General features: G+C 47.7%; 1 protein-coding gene across 1 annotated transcript; it reads left to right on the top strand.

The window, feature by feature from the left end:
* Nucleotides 1–5,403: 5,403 nt before the first annotated feature.
* On the top strand, nucleotides 5,404–17,990 carry LOC311505926 (SLIT and NTRK-like protein 3). The gene is made up of 6 exons (XM_084569753.1): nucleotides 5,404–5,637; nucleotides 5,833–6,084; nucleotides 6,351–6,466; nucleotides 6,758–7,687; nucleotides 9,037–9,256; nucleotides 16,848–17,990. Exons 1-6 carry the CDS (start codon nucleotides 5,422–5,424, stop codon nucleotides 17,982–17,984), a joined length of 2,871 nt encoding a protein of 956 aa, XP_084425879.1. The 5' UTR covers nucleotides 5,404–5,421; the 3' UTR covers nucleotides 17,985–17,990.
* The last annotated feature ends 4,841 nt before the right edge of the window (nucleotides 17,991–22,831 follow it).

Raw genomic sequence — 22,831 nt, 5'->3', positions numbered from 1 at the left:
AGGAGGAAGAAAGGAGAAGTGGCTGAAATGAAACGGCATAAATTCCCATCCATTTCAGCGCTGGACAGCTCCACAGACAGCACTAGGCCAGTATAAATAGATCCCCTACTTTAGAGGCCCAGTCAACACTCCAAAAAAAGTACTTTATGTGCTCAGAGCGGCCGTCGCCCCCAGAGAACAGACATGCAGGTATCTGATGGCGCCTGATAACCATCTCCTCTCAGTTCCCCTCCGTTTGTTTTCTTAATTTAGGGAGCCTCCGCGCTTCAGCGACAACGCCGCGCAGAGAGAGAAAAGCGAGCGTTTTTCTCCCAGATTCTCCTCCGCGGCCGGTCATTCTCGCGCCCCGAGGCAGGCGGCGTAACCTCTGGGATCACGTCACCCCTGGCACAGATCACCAGTCAGAGAAATGGACGGCATAAATTCTTTGCACCGCCGCTCGCTTACATCCCCCCTGCACCCTGCAAGGGGAATAGGAAGCGCACGGCTGTAAGCAGTCTCCACAAATGCACATGTGCTCATGTGGCCTGGCCGTGCATACGTGCCCCACATCTGCCAGCCTGTTTCCATTGCAAGCGTTAAGTAGCCTTGTGGGGAGGCTGTAATACAGACTAATGCACCTGAGAGCCCTGAAATCTATAACCATCATCTACATCTCCCTGATATTACTGGAACCGTCTCTGTTACTGTTTCAGATAGGAATCTCCTGGGAGAGCTTTCTCCCCCCCCTCCTCTGCTGTAGGGAGAGGTATGTAGAGAGAGAGAGAGAGAGAGAGAGAGAGAGAGAGAGAGAGAGCATGTGTGCATGAGGGCGAGATGCACCTCTCTCCATTTCCTCAAGGTGATTCACCTTAATGCACGCTGAAATCAATGTGAAATTGAACTGAAAATTGAACTTTCAGCTCAGTAATGCTGGAGACATGTTGTTATTAAATCTTTTCCTATAGCCATGGAACCGTCCGACTGATATTTGAACGCCTCTGAATGTTTTCAACACCATGGCACGGCGTGTTGTCCTTGATGGAGACACGGCCATCGGTCAACTGGGGAACCCGCGGGCCGCACAAGGAGCTCCACAGCTCCCGTTTAGGGGCGCAATCAACAGGAGCCACCTCACTAACAGGCCCGTGCAGGAAGCTAAATTCAAAGTTAAGAGGTGGTGGTGGTGGTGGTGGGGGGGGGGGTGGGCTTCGTTGCTCTCAATCTCGGCGGCATCTGTTGCGCCAACTCCCTCCGTTTGGCAGGACAGGTGTTTGGATGCGGGCGGCGCAGACTCCCAGGTCTCCCTGTAATCTTCGCCGCCCCCCCCACCTACCCCGCCTAATAAAAGTCGCCACAGTTTTCCCTACTGGCGCTGCTTGCGTGCGTGCGTGCGTGCGTGCTCGGCCGCGGTGCGTGCGTGCGTGCGTGTGTGTGCGCAACGAAAGCCAGCTGGCACGAGTCTCCATGGTAACACACACCGGTTTCACGAAATCCGTCGCCGCTTGAGGGCAAAAGGAGAGATGAATAAACTAATGAGATTATAAATTATTGTCGGTATAGCTGAACAGTCGGGGTATTTTAGTTTTTTTTATTTATTTATTTATTCTTTCAGGCTGCACACGCGGGCAACGTGAGGAGAAAGTTTATGGGGGCCCCCGTTTTGTCTGCGACTCCGCTGTGGCTTCGGTAATCTCTTAATGATGGGGAAAGTGAACCGGCTCCACCGGCGAGGAGGAACCCACCCTGCGCGCTTCTTCACGTATAGCCTACAAACTAGCAGTTGCGCGCCACCTTTTTCTTTTTCTTTTTTTTCTTTTTTCTTTTTTTTTTAATGCGCGGTTAATTCCGGCGCCCGCGTCCCCGCTCCTCTTTCTCCTCCTCTTTCTCCTCCTCCTCCTCCTCCTCCTCCTCCTCCTCCTCCTGTGCAGTTGTGTTTGAGGTGCGGATGGGATTCTCCACGATCACGCAGGAGCCAACTCCGCGCGTTGCCCGCCTGCTCAGCGGTCCGGTGCCGCAGCTCCCACGGGCTGCACAGTGGAGAAGCGGACCTGCATCCTAAAGCCAATCGTTTTTTTTTTTTTTTTCCCTCCCTCTCTCTCTCTCTCTCTCTCTCTCTCGGTTTTTATCCTCCACCTCATTGCAGTCTTATCACGTCCCCCCCTTTGCTCTGGTCCCCCCCTCCCTCCCCATCCGCCTCAGCCGCTACAGGAGAGAGAGAGAGAGAGAGAGAGGGGAGAAGAGTGCGGCTGAATGTGAACGACATGTCGACAGTCAGCCTCTAAAGTGTTTTCTCGGTCGTTCCCTAATTCTTTGGCGGCGGACTGAGTGAGTATTACCCGCATCCCTGCTCTGCTAAACGTCGCTGTGTGGATCAGAGAGGCTGGTGGGGAGACACAGACAATGAGGAATGCAATTGGATTTCGTTACTCTGCCAAGGATTTTCATACATAGCCTGGTAAATGTCTTAATAGGTCCTGTTAATGACTAGGCTGTTTAATTGCTCATGCTTTAATTCTGCTAACTATTACAGTGGTGTGCTGTGATGTTGAGGAAGAGGGGGGGTAATTGATTTTCTTGGAGGGCTGCGAGCTATCCAGGCTGATAGCCCCCCCATACATTTGATCAGTGATGCTGCTTCTGCTTCTGCTTCTGCTGCCTCTGCTGCTGCCGCTGCTGCTGCTCCTCCTCGCCTGACAGTGCGGGTCTGTGCCGGGATCAGGGGCCCGTGCAAAAAAAAAAAAAAGCCCCCCGAAAGCTCGGCAGAGAGAGAGAGTGTTTGTCTCTGACGGACGGGGAGGACGGAGACACTGGAATTATGTGACATGAATAATACGGCGAGGAATAAGCGGTGACCGTCATCTCTGGTTCGCTTGCGTCAGTGTGCAGGTCTAGAGGAGAGAGGAGAGAGGAGGGAGAAAAGAGGGGAGGTGTGGGGGGGAGAGGGGGAGAGAGAGGGAGAGAGAGGAAAAAAAAAAAAGAGAAAAGTCAGAGAGACTCAAGAAAGACAGGGAGGGAAGCCACACCTGTGTCGGGCCCGGACGTGAAGACCGAGACAGATGGACAGTGAGAGTTTTCTGCTGTGCTGTCATCGGTCATTAAGCCCTTTCGCTTCCTGTCACCGTAATGATGCAGAGCTATGCCGACTGCTGACTAGTCCACTCGGCTGATTGGGGAAAGAGGCTTGAGTGTTGACTGTGTTTCTTCTCATTAGATGGCCATCCACCAAAGCAGAATCAAACAGGAGGGCTCCCAGTGGTCTATCTGGACTTAGTATTGATCTCCTTGAGAGAGAGAGAGAGAGGGGCTTCGGGCCCAGCGATAAACAATGCGTTTCTTGGCTGAAAACCCACCGGGACTCTGAATGGATCTCATTTGGTATTGTTTAGCCATTTTCCAGACACCGTGTCGGCCCAGATCGCCCCGTGATCCGCGGCCGCTCCGAACACTTTCACACATCTTTTCTTTTTTCCCGCCCCCTCCCTCTCGTCCGTCCTAGAGACGTGATCGCGTGCTCTCACATCGTCCAACAAGTATTGCAGCATTACGACGGGTTTGTTATGAAACCTCGCGCTCACCTCCACGCGCCCAGCTACCTGTTTCCGTACTTGGCAGGCTTTAAAAGCGTACTTTTTGGATGCGTTGTGACCTTTCCCCACATTGTTTTTTGGTTTTTTTTTCTCAACACACACACACACACACAGGCATGAAATGAAACTTGGCTCCGGCGCCGCTGCTGCTGCTGCTGCTTCTTCTTCTCTGGGAGGCGGGCGTACATTGTGTGCAGGGCGAGAGGAGGCCTTTGATGTAATCAATATCAGATTTCAGCTGTTTCACTGTGAGCTCTCATCCTGAGTGGCAGCCTTGACTGACTTCTTACTGCTTATGCAACCCCACTCCTCGCCCATTTCCTCGTCCTTTGTGCCTACTCCCTGCCCATTACTCTTCCTTTAATGGTCTGTCTTTACTTTACCCCGTTCCTTCACCTTGTTCCCATTTTTCCTCCTCCTCCTCCTCCTCCTCCTCTTCTCGTTTCCACCTCTCCCCCCCCCCCCCTCCACCCTCCCTGTCATAATCATCTCTGTGATTGCTCTTCCTCTCCCGGGCCGTGATGTTTTCACCGCTGCCTCCTTGTCTAACTCGCTGATGCTGGATTATTGCTGTGTGATTACAGCTACCATACCATCATGATCATTATTGCATTTCGCGTGGCAGTGCTCAACACTGCGCGAGCAGATCGAGATGCCTTATCCAATTTAGATCTCATTAAAACTCGAGAGGAAATATCCCCATGCAAGACTCACAATCTCGGCTGTTTTTTCTTTTTCTTTATGGTCTTTTTTCCTTTTTTTTTTTTTTTTTTATTGTGCGCCCATTTGGTTTGTTATTACAGTGCCACTCTCATCATCATCACCACCACCACCACCACCACTGCCGCCGCCGCTATCACCCATCCCCATCGTCTCATGTTCGCTCTGCCTTCCCGTCAGCTCCCCTTCGAGCACGCTGAAGAGTTCTGATTTGCAGCGGCGCGTTTCACTCCGCTGTCATTAAACACAATGACGACTGTGACAGGGCTCGACGGCTGCTGATAACCTAGCGTATTTTGCTGATTGATAATACGGGGTGTTTTGCGCGCGCCTCATCCTTCTGTTCCCCTGATTGCCATTCATCTTATTAAATGGAGCAGTTCATTAGACAGAAGCATTATGAATCTGATTTGCATATTGCCCATATTCATATCGCATACATTACGACAACACGCGCGTGGCATTTCGGCTTCGCCGGGCCGTTCGAGAACACAGATGAATATATTCATTTTCTTTTTCTCAACCCCTCAAACCCCCTCCCTCCTCCCCACGTGTCCAAAAAGCCACTCTGAAAATGATAAAATGAAATTCACAGGTGAACCTAGCCCACGTGCGCGCCTTTGTTTTGCATTTTCAATGTCACTATTTAAATTTTTAATTCGGGCATTGCAGCAGCTGAGAGATTGTCGAGCTTGTTGTTTTTCAAAGCAGTCTGTCCCTGTGTAAACCCTCTCTATATAAAGCCTTGTTTTTCCCGGGTCGACTACATTACAGCTTACACATGTTTACCACCACGGTTCAGCTCATATCGTACCACACTGTATCCTCCAGTTGGCCTATACATCATTATTCTAATGTAATGTAGTTCTTTCCTCGCGACCCCACAGTCTGTGCGATTTAATGTTTGTTTTCCGACTGCTTTAGCATGCCTGCGATGTCTCATCAATCTGATTCATCCCCGGACTGACTTTTACCGCTGCCTCCCTGGCTGTTTGCCCTCTTTTATGTGTGTGTGCGTGTGCGCGTTCCCGTCTGACTGTGTGCATGTTTGCGCCCTGTCGTGCAGTGCGGTTGAAGGGCCGATGCCGGGCCGTAGCCCCAGGCTGTTGAGCTGAGAGGGAGAAGCAGGAGGATGCAGTGGGTCACCCTGGCAGTGGCCCTGGGGTGCGTGCGTCTGTCCCAGGCGTCGCACACCCCCACCCCCACCCCCACCTCCACGCACACCCCTCTGGTGGACAACTCCGAGGAGGAAGTGGACGAGCCGTGCTTCGAGCCGTGCACGTGCGAGGTCAAAGAAGGCGTGCTGCACGTGCACTGCGACGGGCGGGGCTTCACCAATGTCAGCCAGGTATCACTCTTCTTCTTCGTGCGTCTGGCTGTGCACGTGGAATTGCACGCTGCACTTTACTGCGGCGCCTTTTTTTTATCTTATTATAATGCCGTGCTCTAATACCTTGTCTGTTATGTAGCTTACGGGTGTTTCTAACTGTTAAATTCATGTAATTAATAAGATAACTAATCAGACCTCTAATTAATCATTCAGGTGTCACAGTCATGGGTCCGCCCTTTCAAACTCAACCTCCAGAGGAACTCTCTGAGGCGTCTCTATAGCAACGGGTTTCAGCACCTTGGCAACGCAGTGTCTGTAAACCTTGGCAACAATGCACTCCAGGACATCCGAGTGGGAGCCTTCAACGGGCTGGCCAAACTGAGACGTCTGTACCTCCACGAGAACAAGCTGGAGGTCTTCAGAAACGACACCTTCGCCGGCTTAGAGGCTCTGGAATACCTCCAGGTAGTCCAGGGGGGGAGAGAGAATAATCCCTGTTGATTATCCATGATTGACGCAATTATTGACGAATTTGGCTTAGAATTTGGAGATTACAATAGGAAGCGGTGACAGAAATAGCTGATAGCTAGCAGGTGGTCTGGCTGAAAGAGTCTCCTGAACCCTCGGTGCATTTTCTTCTTTCACTGGGAGACTGCCTGAGCTTTCAGATCTGTCTATTTTCCAATTTCAGCAATTACACGTTCATCACATTTTCTCTCTCCTACCTGCAGGCTGACTACAACGTGATCAAACGAATTGACAGCGGTGCTCTGAGGTTCCTCTACAAGCTCCGGGTTCTCATCCTGAATGACAACCTGATCCCCGTCTTGCCTGCTCATCTGTTCAGGTTAGAATCTGATTATCTTTTTTTTTTGCTAAGCTTTTGAATTATGCCAAGCTCGATCTGTAGAAATACAGACACGCGTATCACTGCACTTTTGAGTTGGTGGCGTGCTATTTCACATAGCAAAAAAAAATAAATAATCTGATCATCAGATACAAAGCGAAAAGCAAATCTTTGCAGTGGAATGTTTGTAGCTTTATTTTCTCTCGCTATCAGATTCCCCTTTCATCTAACCTAGCTAACTTCCCCCCCCCCCCCCCCCCCCCCCTTCTCTTCCTCCACCTCCTCCACCAGATCTGTGTCTCTGACTCATCTGGACCTGCGGGGAAACCGTCTGAAGAGCCTGGCATATGCTGGGACCCTGGAGTACGTCGGCCGCTCCCTGATGGAGCTACAGCTGGAGGAGAATCCCTGGAACTGTGGCTGCGAGGCAGTGCAGCTTCAGCAGTGGCTGGGTCAGATTCCCTACACGGCTGTAGTCGGGGATGTTACCTGTGAATATCCCTTCCACCTTCACGGCAAGGACCTGAGGGAAATCCCTCGCAAAGAGCTGTGTGCTGACCTTCCGGATAAAGATCTACAAGGAGAGGGGGGCGGTCCATCAGCAGGATCCCAGCCGCAGCATTTGCCTCCTAACTCTAAACCCAACTCGCATCCTGGGCGAGTCAGGCCGACTAAACCCTCCTCTATGGTGCACGGCTCCCGCCAGAACACTCATACTTCCTCCACTTCGTCGTCCTCTTCCTCAGCCGAGCGCAAAGACAGGGACCGGCACCCAAGGCCAACCAAAAGGCCACGCCCCTCCAGGATATCCCCAACGCCTCGCAGTCTGATGCCCAACCAGAATCCCCCCGTGGCTGGTTACCAAACACGACCCCCCATCCCCATCATCTGTCCCCTGGGCTGCACTTGCAACCTGCACATCACGGACCTGGGCCTCACCGTCAACTGCAAAGAGAACGGCTTCCTCAACGTGTCTCAGCTCACGCCTCGGCCTCTCAACGGCCGCAAGCTCTACCTGAGCGGAAACCTAATCCAGAGGATCTACCGCACGGACTTCTGGAATTTCTCCAGCCTTGACTTGCTTCACCTGGGGAACAACCGCATCTCGTACCTCCAGGAGGGCGCCTTTTCCAGCCTGACTAGCCTGAGGAGCCTGTATCTGAATGGAAACAACCTGGAGAGGCTTAGCCCTCACATGTTTCTGGGGCTGCAGAATCTGAGGTAGGACGCTTTTCATGTTGGATCCCTCGCAGCGTTTCAACAGCACGTCCCCTTCGCTGCACTTCAGACTAAAATTCATAACCCAAAGCCACGTGTCGGCTCATGTATTTATAGAATCATTTATAAGTATATGGAAATTAATCTCACTGTAACACCGGCATTGAACGGCGCAGAACATTATGATTACCATTATGCTGGAGTTTGATTGAAATGAAAGGTGCCCATTCTCTTCCAGGAGTGTCATTTGTTAGTCACGCTGGCTGATGGCATGCTCCAGTCGAGGTGTGAGCCTGGTATGAGTGACAACGTGAAAATTAATGTTTTTTTTTCGTATTTGCATACAGAGGTGTTGATAAGACGGTGAGACGTCTGGGTGATGCCAGGAATGTTTTTGGAAGCGGGCTCACAATCAGAACGCGAGTGATGCATACGTGCATCATTGTCAGATTAAGCTTGCAAGGATAATTCATCGTCAAATAAGACATATCTACAGTCTGTAATTGTATTTATTCAGCAAATTAAACATTGAGAAAGACAACACGTCGGCGTTCACGCTGCACTATCTACAGAAGGGTCTGTGTCATAATACCTTCATTTTCAAAATGCCATTTAGCTTTAGTTTTCAGCTCGGTATTTCAAGATGGGATTCAGACAGTCTGCAGACCTATTAATATGACTATTAATCAATACTAAAGATCCTCTCTGGACATGCAAAATGTCTACCTCTTAACCTCTCGTTAGCCTTTGTTAGCGACTTAATGTTTGAGCGGTGTAAGTAATTTAAACCAGATCTATTGCTTCTTCTATCAGTGTAAGTAGATTGGGTGACTAGCATGCAGGAAAAGCCTCCAGTTATACTTTCTATTATTAAAAAAGAAAAAAAATGTAACGTGATAATCAGGCATGGCAAGGCCAGAAGTCTTCAGTGTAACATTATGCAACCTAATTTGATACTGATCAGTTCAGAATTTATGTTCAGGGAATGATAAGATTCAATCAGGTTTCTGCTGGTGACCGTGCAACATGAATATTCATTGACGTAATTGTCATGCTGGGTTGCAGTGGAGGTATTTTACCTGCAGAATACTGCAAAATAAATACCTTTTTCATTATAAATGTGTGAAAATGCACACTGTGCTCTAAATAAGAGACAAAGAGGTGTCCTTAGTGGCCTTTGTGAGGTTATTATATTTGATGTATTTTTATGGTTGTTATATCACCATGGGCTGAGATGCAGCGAGAGATTTAACTTTAACAATGGCTCATTTGCTTTTCCATTTCCCATTGTCCATGTTTCAGTCTCTGCATAGAAACTCCGTGACCTCTCCCCTCCTGTCCTGTTTTTTTAGGTACCTATATTTTGAGTACAACGAGATCCATGAAGTAGATCCGGGCACTTTTGACTCCATGCCATCCCTCCAGTTGTTGTTCCTCAACGCCAACCTGCTGAGGAGTCTCCCCCTCGGCGTGTTCTCCGGAGTTAATCTGGCTCGCCTCAATCTAAGGAATAATCACCTTCTGCAGCTTCCCATGGAGGGCGTACTGGAACACCTCACCGGCCTGGTGCAGGTTGGTGTGAATCTGTATTACTGCGCGACTAACTGAATGATTGTAGAGGTTTTGATGCAGGTGGATGCTTGAAAAAAAAAAAATTCAGATCTGCTAACCTGTGTAAATGAGCCGTTTTTACAAAATTCAGACTAAAAAAAATCTGTTGCAGTGGTGAAGGAATTATCTCCCTGTTGATATACTAAATAAAAACAACACCATCTTTAAAGAGAAGTACACTTCGTTCCCTCGAGCCATGTAATAAGATCCAATATCTGTTCGCTAAATGTGAAGTTAGCATCGACAGCCGGTTAGCTTAATTTTACACGGAAACAGGGGACACATCCACTAAGTAATGCCTCTACATCTCACGATTTAACAGATTATTAAAGGTCCCATGTCACACCCCTTTTTAACAAGTTAATTTAAGTCTTACACGTCCCCAGAGCACGTCTTTCAAGTTTCAGCTCAAAATACCTCACGGATCGCTCAATCCACCGCGACGATATACAAATATTCTTCAGCCCTGCTCTCGACAGGCTGTTTCCGCGTCCGTAGCTTTAAATGCTAATGGGTTGCTGCTGCCCCGCCCCTTTCTGCCTTTCCAGTTTGCAGAAATGAAACAGAACCAGTAGCAAAAACAACCGTGCACGTTTAACCAAGCGGTGTTCGCCATGGCCTCTTCATACACACTCTCTTCAACACTCTTGTATTTAGTGGATCTCATCTGTGACACGGAAAATGTGAGTTTTATAAAATATGTACCCCTTTTAATTTGCACAAAGTTAATTACTTAGCCGATCGCTGTGGTTTTGATGCAGGTGGATCCTTGACCTGTGTAAATGAGTCCGATACCTGGCATGAGCCCCTTTGGCAGATTTATGCCAGATAGAATGCATTCTGTAGAGTGACAGTGGCAGGGTGGAGAAAATTATTGAGTTGAATCCCCCCCCTGCCAATTTACTAAACAAAAAATGTGCATAATTATACAGAGTACATTTATTTCAAATGTCAGATGAGGAGATTAAAAGAACTAATAAGATTGCCAAGACACATTACATTATCACAGCTTGATGGAATAAACAGAACCAGTTGAAAATCTTGGTTTGAGCCATACCCGCATTTAAAACTTCTGGCAGCAGCCCCCTCTCTCTCTCTTTCCCCCCCGATTTCCTGGCCTCTGGCACAGCTGCAGTTTCCTCAGTCATCTGCATCGTCTGTTGTTCTGAGAGCTCTGTGCTGTGGCATGTGGGACCATTGTTGCGCCTCAGGTATTCTAATTGGAAAATTGCAATTGACTTGATTTGCATAAGTGGTCTTAATAAATCAGGAGGCGAACTAGTGAAAGCTGAACCGCTCAAGTTTTTAAGCACGGTTGTAATTAATGCACCTTTCAGTAAACAGACTGTATAAACTATTGTTCATTTTCTTTTTTTTTTTCTTTTTTTTTTTTTTTGAAACTTGCCCTCGCACATTTGACTGCACCTTTATGCGCCTGGTTGCTGTAGGCTACACAATGCAGCGATAAGTACAGAGCCTGAGGTATTACAATTAATTTATATATATTTTTTCATCCTGCCTCCTCTCACTTCGGCAAATTTAGTGTAAAAGGGCTTTTCTTAGACAGCCGGAGTAGAATGAGGTGAGGTGGGTGTAGATTAGCCCGAATGTCATTGTGAATTTCCATTTTACTTTGCTCCATGCACAATTCCTGATCCTTAGTAGTGTGGGTGAGGCTGGCGGTTCAGAGCCTGTTTCGAAAATGTTTGCTCAGTGGAAGCGCGACAGTGGTTTACGGAGCTGGAGGAAGCGTGTGGAAGTGTATTAGCTCTTTGTGCTGTTATACACCTCTGATGTCCGAGAGCATTAAAGCATTCACCAAATTGAAGTACACAGTGGGCCATATTCATAAAGCCCAGCGGTATCACTATTGTAGCACTCAAAATCTGTGCCACTGTAATTGAATTCATTCATTTACCAGGGGTTGTTATTACTCTGACAAAGCCACATTAGCGGCGCCCATGGTCTGCAGGAAATAATGTGACAATGATATCACCTGTTGACTTATTGCTGGCCTGTTTGAAGCTCGGGAAGTGGGATTTCTGGGCGCTGGTGTGTGTTTTTTGAGCCAGGGTTTGCACAGTAAAATCAAAGGGTAATGCAAATGGCAGTAGGCTTTTGCTCACAGATGCTGGGGAGAGGAAAAAAAAAAAAAAAGCAGTCCATTTTTGATAATCAGAAAAGCAGCAGCATGTAAAGCTTAGAGTCATTGTCACTATCAAGAACAGGATTATGCTGTTACACCCACTTGCATACACTGATGTGAAAAAATACCTTGGAAAAAAACACTAGTTTGACATTAAAGAGACGAATATTTTGTGCGTGGTTTCTTAACTAGACACATTTATTGAAGCAGAAGAGCAACAGCGTCTTAAACCGATGAAAAAAAAATAGTAATTAAATCAAGTTGTGTGAATCAGCTCAGATCAGTGTGAATGCCAGAAAGCCGTACAGTTCAGGAAAACATACGTCTTTCAGTAAATCCCATGTATTTGAGCGACACTTTCTTGTCATTGCCAGGTGTTATGAAGAAACTTGCCCATGGCCATTTTTCACCAATTACAGGAAAAAACATAATAATAATGACAGTAACACAGCATTCACCATGTGTAAATTGGGCAGGAAACGATTGCAGGTAATGCCCAACATACATAGCTTCACCTGATGATCAGTTTTAGCTGAGTCAGTGTTGGTGCCTCATCAAACCAGTGTGTACAGTACAGTTTGATTCGGGCACCGTATTTTTTAGAAACATTCAATTTATGCGCACAAATATTTGAAAGTGAAATACGCTCTTATTTGCTTTGTTCCAGCTATACTTAAAGAAGACTTAATGTCTGTATGCTAAATATGAGTAATAAACAGCAGCCAGCTGGATTATCTTATCTTATAAACACAGCTCTGTCCAAAAGCAATAATAAATCCACCTATAGTGAGCTCACTATTTAAAACAGTATGGCGATTAAAGGTCCCAGTAGTGAGGTTGATATTAAAGGTCCCATATCATACCCATTTTTAACAAGTTAATATAAGTCTCACGTGTTCCCCGAATGTGTCTTTCAAATTTTCAGCTCAAAATACCTCACAGGTTGTTCGTTCCACCATGACTGTATACGCCTCTTTTTTAGTTTTTTCCAAATGGGCTGTTTCAGCTTTAAATGCAAATTAGCTGCATTTGCCACTCCCCTTTCTGGAAGAAGGTTGCCCCAGCGCCATGGGTAGCCTGGCTGCCACAACCGTTCATGTTTGAACCAAGCAGTGCTTATCTTGTTCAGAGATGCTCTCTTTGATTGATGAAGACGGAAAGAAACAAGGGGATTGTGTTTCCTTTTATGCCATGCGTCTCTCAGGGGACGCGTAAAGTTATGTTCAAAATCCAGCTAAGTCATGATAAGCACAGAGCTACTTCCTGGTTAAAAGCTTGCTGAAAGACAGTGGACGCTGCAGAAACAGTCATGGCTGCTGAGCTATTAGAGGATGAGAGCTAGATGAGAGGATTGATAGCACTTTCATATCCGTTTTGTCAGATATTAGCCTACAGACGTTTGGCATTGCTTAGCATAATGTCTTGGAGAAAGAGGCAAACGGCTGTCCAAAGATCACAACTGTAAAATGGCCATTTGATTGCTTTACACTTTGGTGTTGCGTGGATTAAACAAATACTTTGTGAATATCTAAGTGGAATTTATAGGTTTCCAGTTTATATGTGAGGCTAGCCATGCAGCTTCGTCTTCATATGTATGTACCGTACAGATTTGACATTGAATTTAATCGCCTCGTCAAAATGTCGGACGGGATATAGGCTAGTTTTGAGCTGAGCTGAATAAAAAACTGTTTAAAGCCGCAACACACTGACACAGCTAATGAGAGTCAAACACACACGCGGCGTTATCAGCGGCGCTGTGATCACTATTAGTTTGCAAGAAAATAATTTAAGCGTATCAAAAAGATTCCAATCGGGGAAGTGATTCACAATTCTCCACCTCTAATTCTTACTGTTATCAGACACAACAGAAGAGTCTGACTGCTGAAGCTAATATTGGGGGTTATGTTGCGGTTAATGGCTCAACAGTAGGTGAGTCGAACAATGGTAGCTTGATGAAAATTGATCCAGTTTCTAAAAGTTCACCGTAATAGCCGTTATTTTCAGTCGCCTGCGCGTCCTCTTTGTTAAATCTTAAATCAGTTCATGTGGTGATAACTATTTATATAGCTAAAATAAACCTGTGTTTCAGGTGAAATTGCACAGCACAGCAAAACTATGACAGGTGTTTTAAGAATAAATACAGCAGCTCAGTAAAGGCTTTTAGCAGATTTAGAGTTTTCTGGCAAACTTAAAAGACGCATGTAACGTTTCTGGACACAAGCTGGACGTGGTCTCATTGACCGTCCGTCGTCTCAGTGTGTCTGATTCAGCATTACACGCCAGTAAAGCCGCTCAAAGTCACGCCGCTGCACTGTAAGATTCATTTTCTTTTAAAATAAAGCCAGATTTTTATTACTATGAAGAGACGAGTAACCACTTGGACTTAATTATGTGTGGGGGTGGATAATGTGGCATGACATAATTAATGCGGGACTTATTATTTCTGAATTATTTCGGTATCAGTACATTTTGATACTTACTCGGTGTTAATGTGGTGTAAAGTTAAAGGCCTATTGACCTAAAGATTGCGTATTTATGCTCGCTTTAACGCGCCGTGACGGATTTGTGATCAATTTATTGCAGATATAGAAAACTTTTCAAAATGAGAATGTTCCCAAAGTGTGATCGTAATGAGCGGATTATTAGTCAGCCCTTTACCGACTGTGGTGACAAGTAGACTCATTTTAAAAGGTTATTTTTCTGCTGTGTCTGATTATTGAGTGCTTTTTAAGTCTAGTAAGGTATTATCCTGCAGGTGTCAGACGTCTGCATGCTAATAGTTTGGAGCACATTGTGAACACAGATGATCCAACATATCCAACACAGCAACTTTAAAAGTCAGTGTTTACCCCCCCCCCCCCCCCCAGAATAAAAGATCAAGGGATTCCTTCTAGGTTCGCCATGTTGCACTCATGTTCAGCAATCACACAGAGTAAGATGCCAATTTCTCCACTGACAGTCGACTCGGTGGACCAGAAACTCTTGCTCTTTGCTCTTTGCTATTACTGCCGCTGTCTCTCCACCAACATGAAACACAAACCACTGGATAGAACAAGTTCATGGCCCTTCTCGAGGGCTCGTTGAAGCCGCTCTGGGAAATATGGGAAATCACTATCTGAGGTAGGAGCCTATGATGGAGGCGGGAGGGAGTCGGGGTGGGGAGCGTGAGTACACGATGAAAGTAAATTGCAACACTTCAGAAAAGCAAAAAAAATCTCCAGGAATGCACTCGACATCACAAACTGATCCCGTCCAACGGCGTAAGCGCAGAGTGAGCGAGCCGCTTTGACGTGATAGTTCGACTCTGCGCGCGTAACATCTCACCTGCGCTGTAGCCACGGAAACAGATCTCCAGCGCAGACGTTTTTCATTTCTCATTTTGCAGATTCCCCCTGCTCTCGTTTTTACGTTCGCGCCGTGCGTTGTTCAGAAGACAATGAAACGCATTCATCGGCACGGAGAAGGCTTGGCAAGCTGCAGCACGGGGTGGGGGCGCCTCGTCGCCAGAGACTCCCGCGAAATCCCTGCGCCGCAACTTCCAGAAAACCTGCTCGCATTGACGAGGCTTCTGCGAAATAAACGGAGCAGTCCTAATGACTGACAGGATACTGCTGTGCGGGCGAAGTGATCAATTAGGAGAGCACGCGGCTCGCCGGGGAACATTCAGAATTTGTCCCCCGATATGAATTTTTTATAGCGTTCAAGTAAATTTCGGACAGTTATTGCTTAATCTCTGCTCTCCATCATAATGATAAAAACCCACAAGAGCAAATATGCTCTTCTGTGGCTGGAGAATGGCAGTTCCTGTCAAACTGACTCCTTTATTTAAGTCGAGTTTCAATATGACAAAGGATCTTGAATCCTGAATATCATCACAGGTGGAATCAAAACGATGAAAGTTGTGCTTGAAACGCAGTCAGCCTCTTTTTTATCGTTAACACACTGTATGTGATTTGTAAGTATAATTACTAGTATGCTCACGATAAATATTGTTCTCATGCAGTCGTGCTTTCCCTGCATCCAGCACCTGTCGGGCTAACCGAGGGTCTATAATTTCCCGTCAGAGCAGACTTCTGATTGACAAGATGACAGCAAATCGCACACTAGGTGACCAGGCGTATAAATTCTAAACAGCGTTGGATGCGTCGGACAGATGCTCGCAAAAGAGAAGGGGGATAAAGCCCCCGGGAAGTGCGTGAAAGCAAACAATAAAATGCTTCAAGAGCTTCAACCAGATGTAAGATTATGAAAGTTATGAAACGGCAAAAAGCGAGATGACATTTTGGTCGCGCGGCGTTTATTTAAAATGCCACTTTTCTCATTTCTGCCCCATCCCAGCCCAGATGTGTCACAATAACGCAGAAAGCTTTAAAGCCGCACTTTCCTTTTAATGCAGTTGTTCGAAAACTGCAGCGGTGGGTTGTTTCTCGCTCGCCCTCCTCCCCAGTCGCAATTATGCCATTATGAAAGCCACACAAAGGCCCACAGTGGGCTAACTTCAATAAAGCGAAGGAGGATCCGGTTGTTCGGCGCAAGGCACGGGGAGGTTGCTGCGCCGCGGCTCCCGCAGCAGCAGCAGCAGCAGCAGCAGCAATGCTGAATCATCTTGAAAAGCGTCCATCTCTTTTCCTGCGAGCCAGGGAGATGGCCTAACCAAATTAGCATGACAACATTTGCGCGAGCTCCTTGGAAGTGTGACAGAGAGAACAGCAGCTTTCATTGCCAGTGTCATTGCTAAAGATATGGAACAGATTAGTCCTGCAGACAATGCGGCGTGATGTAAGTGATTCCCTTTGTGCATAATCTGCTTTAGTCTTTTCAAAGTGCGGCAAAGTGAATATTTCAGTTAGTTTTTAGGACACACAATCGATAGCCTGCGACGGGAAAATTGGATTTGCGTGCCACAGGATTATAGCGCAGCGTGGAGCTGCACACCTCGCCTCTTGTTAAAAACAAAGCGCTGTCATGCTCTCACACGCTCGTCACAAAAAATAAAAACTGCCGGGGAATTTTGTGAATAACCACTTGTGTAAAGTATGAGTGGTTTTGATTGTAAACTAAAGTTTTCCTGTAACCTGCTGTAGTACTCATGAGAACAGGTTTTCAGAAGAGGTACAAGCCGGCTGAGAATAGACCGAAGCGTGTGCATAGCCATTCACTAAATATTTGGACTCTAATGTTTTGATGAGCCCATAATAGCGTTATTTACAATAACCAGTGCTATTCATCATCTGAATATTAAAAATCATTTACAGGAGAGGTGCATTGTGTTACGAAAATGCTGTGAAACTAATTTTCTTGCTGCATTCCACAGAAGTGATTCATGAATTTGCATTGCATGCCAGCGCAGTAATTTGTGTGCTATTATACAATGACAAGGCGCTGTGGGGTTATGTCTTTCTCCAGGTGGACCTGCAGCAGAATCCATGGGAGTGCAATTGTGAGGCGGCTCCGCTGAAGCGCTGGCTGGAGGGTCTCAGCGCTGTGGTGGTGGTCGGAGAGGTGGTGTGCCACTCCCCGGAAAAGACCAAAGGTGTCGACCTGCGCTCCCTCTCCATGGAGCTGCTCTGCCCCGAGTTGGAGCCCCAGGAGGACCAGGAGCACGAGGAGCAGACAGCCACCTCCACTGCCGCAGACGGCGGCGTATCAGTCAGCTACCCCGGCTCAGGGCTGGGACCCCTGATCCCTCCGGGGAAGGACTCAATCCCTCTGTCGGTGTTAGTGCTCAGCCTGCTGGTGTTGTTTGTCTCTGCATTCTTTGCGGCAGCTGCACTAATCGCCTACGCCCTCAGGAGGAGGGACAAGCTGCCGTTCCGCCGCCAGGGAGAGGTAGACTTGGCCGGCATCCAGATGGAGTGTGGGATCTTCACCGAGCAGTCGCACCACCACCACCACCATCACCACGGCCTTCCGGAGACGCCGCCCCTGCCGCCGCCCGAACACAACCACGTCTACGACACCATCTTCCCCCCGGAGGCTGCTTCAAAGGGCCTCGACCCTGCGGCGGCCGCGCGCATGTGTAGCAACCCCATCTACACAGACGGGCAGGACTCGGCGGTGAAACAGCGGCCGCAGCAGCAGCAGCAGCAGACATTTGCAGCTTCAAAAGAGTGCGATGGGGGATATACTTCTGCAGTGGATAAGGATAGGGAGTGGGCTCTGGAGGTGTCCTCGTCACCCATCAACACTGTTACAGGAGCCATGGGACCACTCCCCACGGTCCCCGGGAACAGCATGCTGTGCCCCACGGTCATCGACAGCCAAGGCCCAACCCCTAAGGTCGAGCTGGTGGACTGCCTCTTCAGACTCCCCACACCCGAGTTCCGAGATCTGCCGGACAGGTACGGGAGGCCGCCGCCCCGGTACCCGCATCCGCAAGACTCCACGCAGGACGCAAGGCCTGACCAAACTCTCGTAGTCACCACTGCCAGCTCCACAGCAGGTGGTAGCAGCCAGGGCGAGCAGGGAGCAGGAGAGCAGAGGGCCAGACTGAGGACCACACCGGACTACATGGAGGTGCTGGACGGCTCCTACCAGTTTTAACACTCCTCCGCTTCCTCCCCCCTCCTCCGCCTCCTCTCCCTGCTGCCCCCCCCCCCCCCCCCCCCTTCTCTTGTCTCCTCATCATCTCCCTCTCTGGCGGTGAATCATCCAGTAACAATGACTCCTGTACAGAGGTTGGCATGGCTTTGAGAGGAGCCTGTGGGGGAGCGGGACTACACTACACACTATGTTTATTCCTGGATAACAAGCTGAGGTCAGTTTTTGTATTTTCCCCACTACTGGCATATATAGGTTGGTGTTTGGCAAGGATTAGCTGATCCCAGATCTCCGCCCGGAGGCGAAACTTCAGCTGCAGCTACTACGATATTTTCCTCTCCACGGTCATAAAACACCAAGGCTCGGTTCTTTTTCTTTCCACTCGGCGCCACAATTAGCGAGAGGCGAGCGCGGTGGTAGTGGCGGCGGTGGGCGTTCAATGTTCATGTTATCACTCTCGAAAGACCCGCGCTGGGGTGAAACACACCAGCTGCTCATTGCAACATCAAACACGGAGTCATAAACTGGGACAGCCGGAAGGTGTGGAGCGAGCCGAAGCGAAACGACGGAGGGAACGGGAGGGACGAAGCGAGAAGAGAAATAACCGGAAAAAAAAACAAAACAGCCAAGTGCCTTAGTAATGAACAGCCAGCAGTGTGGTCAATGCTTATTTTTCTATGAATACAGATCTATTTATCTAAACAAAGAGGTTTGACTACCAATGGATGGGATGCTGATGGACGACTGAGACTGAAACCAATCAAAAAAAAAAAAAAAAACCCGCCGAATAATTGCATTCCCTGGATGAGCCAAAAATAATAATATACCCAGTCAATATTGGAGTCGTTTGTATGCAGTTCTGTTCATTTTCATCATGTCATCCAGTTAACTTAATTTGCTCATCCAGTTTGAATTTTTACAGGGCTATGACGAGGGACTTATCCAGAAACGGTTTGATGGAAGACAGGATAAAGATCAGATGCTTTTTTTTTTTTCTTTTCTTTTCTTTTCCTTTTTAAAATCCAAGACACAACAACGGAGGAAGGCCGATTCACAGAAGGACATCGCTGGCAATGGATGCATTTTGGATCTCTTCATTAGCCAGACTTAACGGGGCCGCAAGGACCTCTCCGCTCCACGTTTTCTTTCGTTGGACAAAGGCACAGAGGTTATTGATTTTAAAGTATTTCTCAGTGGAAAATTGAATGGAGAAAAAAATAATGAAAAGGAAAAAAAAAAAAAGAACAGCGGACTAAAACCCAGGACGTAAAGGCATTTTGTTTTGTCGAATAAAAAAAAAAGAGAAAAAAAAGACAGACACTTCTATCAACTATCAATTATTATCTTTTACGGAGGTACCTTTTTATGCTTTCATCTCCTACCAATAGTAGAGGCAGTTGTGAATATATTTATTCTTAGTTTTTGCGTGTCGAAGCTCTCCTGTAAGGGATCATGTTATATTAATGTATAGGATGATTCTGCATCTGGTTCAGCCTTCTTACCGCCGACCCACGAAATACAATAAAGGGTGCTATATAAAAAAAACAACTAAAACCTTAGCAGCTGCTATGTGACACACGCACACACACACACATGCCCTGATCCCGGTGAATGCAAGCTCACGCTCTCCGTTGACTTAATAGCGCATGAAAGAAGCGGTTTTGAAGTGTGGACCCGCACGACCGTCCACGGCGAAAGGATCAGATGAGAGCTGAGTAAAGCTGAGCGCCTGCAGGGTTCCTCACACACTAAAAGGTGCAGGTAGAAGCCAATAGTGTGGAATCCGCCGCATTAATGGTATAAAATCAATACAATCTATTTGTGAAATAAGGACATGAGAAGGCTGGTGGCCCCCGGGGCCGAGGTCGTGAATTGCTCCATCTCTCTCCGGCTGGTGTCTCTTTTGTAATGATCTTCCCTCCCTCCTGCGCTTTCATCTCCTCATCTGATTCGTTCCCCCCCTCTCTCGCCCTCTCCTCGCCTCTTCACTCCTCTGCTCTCCTCACCTTTTTTTTTTTTTTCTTTTGTTCTTTCCACTCTCCCCTGCTTCCCCTTCCCTCGCGTTGCTCCGGCGGCCGGCTCGGCCTTACACGGACGGACGCGGAAAGGTGCTGTTTTATATGCTGCTCGACGCACACGGGTAGCTCACGCTGGAGTGTGCGTGTGTTTTTTTGTTTGTTTCTTTCCTTCTTTCTTTCTCCTGTACTCCTTCCATCCCACCACGATGAGCACAACTCTTGAGACGCCTCCTCCCTCTCGGTGTTCAGAAGTCTGTTGCACAGATAATCCCCCCGTGGGTGCGTTTGCGCACACTCGGGACCGCGTGTACATTCAGAAGGGGTGTGCCTTTTGATTGTAGGTGCGAGTGTGTGTTTAAGAAAGTGTGTGAAGGCGGGTGTTTGTGCAGCGAGCTCAGCGCGCACGCCTCCGTGTGCGCGCGCGCGTGTGACGGAGAGAGCGGCACAGCCTCAGTCCAGCCTTAATCCTCTAAGCTGTGTAGTTCACTCATGCCACATCAGCCCCATTGTGTCTAGAGACAAAGAAGCCCAGTTAAAACTAAATGCCAGTTAAAGCAACAAACTGCTAATTATAGCATCATTCTCCGAGTCCTATTCACTCCCTTTCTCTCACTTTTTACGCTTCCTTCTCACTTCCTCGCCAGTGAACACGGATTTTTGCCACACTTTCTGCTCTGGACCGATTCCAGCTGTGTGTGTGTGCGTGTCTCTGTGTGTGTGTGTACCCCGCACTTGTGTTTCCCTGTACGCGCGTGTACTGTACGCGTCCGTGTGTTTGACTATCTGACAGCTTCGCCATGGTTCATGTGTTTGGGTCCTGTCAGAGCTGTCCTGTCACTGTGTGAAAAAAATCATTCATTTCCCAGAGTCGAGGATGAAAGAGTCTTTAGACTTCAAACGCCTGTGGGCCTCTGTGGCTTAGATTGCCTCTCGCACTTCCTCCACCGCTGTGTCATTTATTCTTAAGGAGAAAAAAAAAAAAAAAGACTATTCGGATGCGGCGTCGGTTAAGTAGAGATGGCAGAGACACGGCGAGGAGCTGGACAATTAGCCTGATTAAAACACTGTCATTTTGCATAATAGATTTAGCCTGAGCTGCGATAGGCGGATCCTTTCTGTGTGTGTGTGTGTGTGTGTGAGTGTGTGTGTGAAGGCATGAAGCCATATTCTTCTCTGCATAAACATGCAGGGTATTAAAAATGCACACTCGGGCACGGTTTGATGTCAGTGAAAAGAGATCTATTTAAAAGTCATGGTGCATAGCTGCAGAAGCTTTGGTGTTTGGCCATGACAAATAGTTGTGGTTGAGCTGGTCACCGCTCGCGCAAACATTTTTTTCCATCGTCGGTGCCGCGGATGCGTGCGCGCTTCCTGCATGTAAATACAAACGCACGGGTAAACAAAGTCCATTTAAATATGTACACAAACTGTACATACAAGCGCACACGCAAACACGCGGCGCCGGCTGCAGCGGCCCTGATGTTGTTTGGTCGCTCTGCATTGCAGTAATCGGCTCCGCTCTTCTGCTCTGCTCTCACCCGCAGACAATCGCTGGCTCTCGATGGACAACATCAGCAAGGGAAATACCTACAAAGAGAGCGAGAGACGTAGATGGAGTGCATGGGAGAGAGAGAGCTAGGGAGAGGCGGAGAGGGGAGGGTAAGGAGGTTGCCGGAAGGTGGAGGATGAGGAGAAGGTAGGGAAGGAAAGAAGGACTAAAGAGGACAGAGGGAGATTTGAGGGAGCATGGGAGGAGATGAAAAGAAGGGGAGAAAGATCAGCAAGAGGGTGTTTCCAGGCTTAAGGCTGCTGTAGGACTTGTTCGTTTGTGTGAGAGCCTGAGAGTAGAGTTACAGTAGGTTGCGAGGCAGAGAGGAGAGGAAGAGGCGTACTTACAGTAGATGTGCGAAGCAGACTCGCGTACTGCCCGCGTTCGCTTTATGTCGGCTCTCTTGGCACGCGACGCCACCCACATCTTCTCTGCAAAGACTTGGAGCTCAATTACGCGTCTGCCACGCAGTTACAGTTAAAAGATGAAGATTTCCCCCGTGCCTTCCACTGTAGCATGACAATACATATTTACAGTGCTCTGAAGCAAAATGGCGGATTACTCGGCATGTTGGCTAGGTGTTATTATAGTAAGCTGATACGTGTCTGTTACTGTGTCAGTCTGCCGCCGCAGTAAGCCGGTGTGGAGACACTAAGATGGCAGGGACCGTCCTGGTTGACGTCGAAAGCATCACGCGAGCTTCGCCGGCCTCGTCTTGAAGTGTGGTTTTTATATCCTTCTGCACAGTTTTCAAGGTTTTTGAGGGCGTGGAATCAAAAAGAGACAGAATGGGGAGAATAGAATTGACTTGCAATGCGGATTTTAAGTCCCCCCGCACGTGCAAGAAGGTGTTGGGTTTCCTGCAGCAAGAAGACACTGCTCACCTCAGGTTTCTTGCAACTTTCAGAAAGTGCTTCCACTAACGGAAAGAAAATAGAAGAGATGTGGTGTGGAATGCTGATCAAGTAGTAGAACCAGATAAATAGTTAAACGGCATGGGTTTTAAAAAATCTGAGTTTCTTTACTCTGATGCGGGCATTATTAATTTTTTAATCCAATTATTTTATTTTTTATTTTTAAGAAATACTGACTTCACACCAATTATTCGCTGGATTTAGACTTCTAAGATAAACTACAAAGCTGGAGGATCAGTGTCTTTCAGAGGCAGCCATAAAACAGTCTTGATGGCACAATAAATGCTGATTTGTGAACGTGTCTCCCCGCTGTTTCTTCCTCTGTCAGGAGCGAGCCAGGAGCAGAGGATTAGAGCCTACCTCAGCACT

Source organism: Chelon labrosus (assembly GCF_963514085.1).
Source record: "Chelon labrosus genome assembly, chromosome: 20".
Lineage (NCBI taxonomy): Eukaryota > Metazoa > Chordata > Actinopteri > Mugiliformes > Mugilidae > Chelon > Chelon labrosus.
This window is presented reverse-complemented; position numbering and strand designations above follow the sequence as displayed.

What these genes read in the sequence shown, in the direction of transcription:
- LOC311505926 (XM_084569753.1), top strand. Translation starts at nt 5,422, where the DNA reads ATGCAGTGGGTCACCCTGGCAGTGGCCCTGGGGTGCGTGCGTCTGTCC. An exon ending in GCTTCACCAATGTCAGCCAG is followed by an intron (nt 5,638 to 5,832) that starts GTATCACTCTTC and finishes TTAATCATTCAG; the next exon opens with GTGTCACAGTCATGGGTCCG. An exon ending in TTGCCTGCTCATCTGTTCAG is followed by an intron (nt 6,467 to 6,757) that starts GTTAGAATCTGA and finishes CTCCTCCACCAG; the next exon opens with ATCTGTGTCTCTGACTCATC.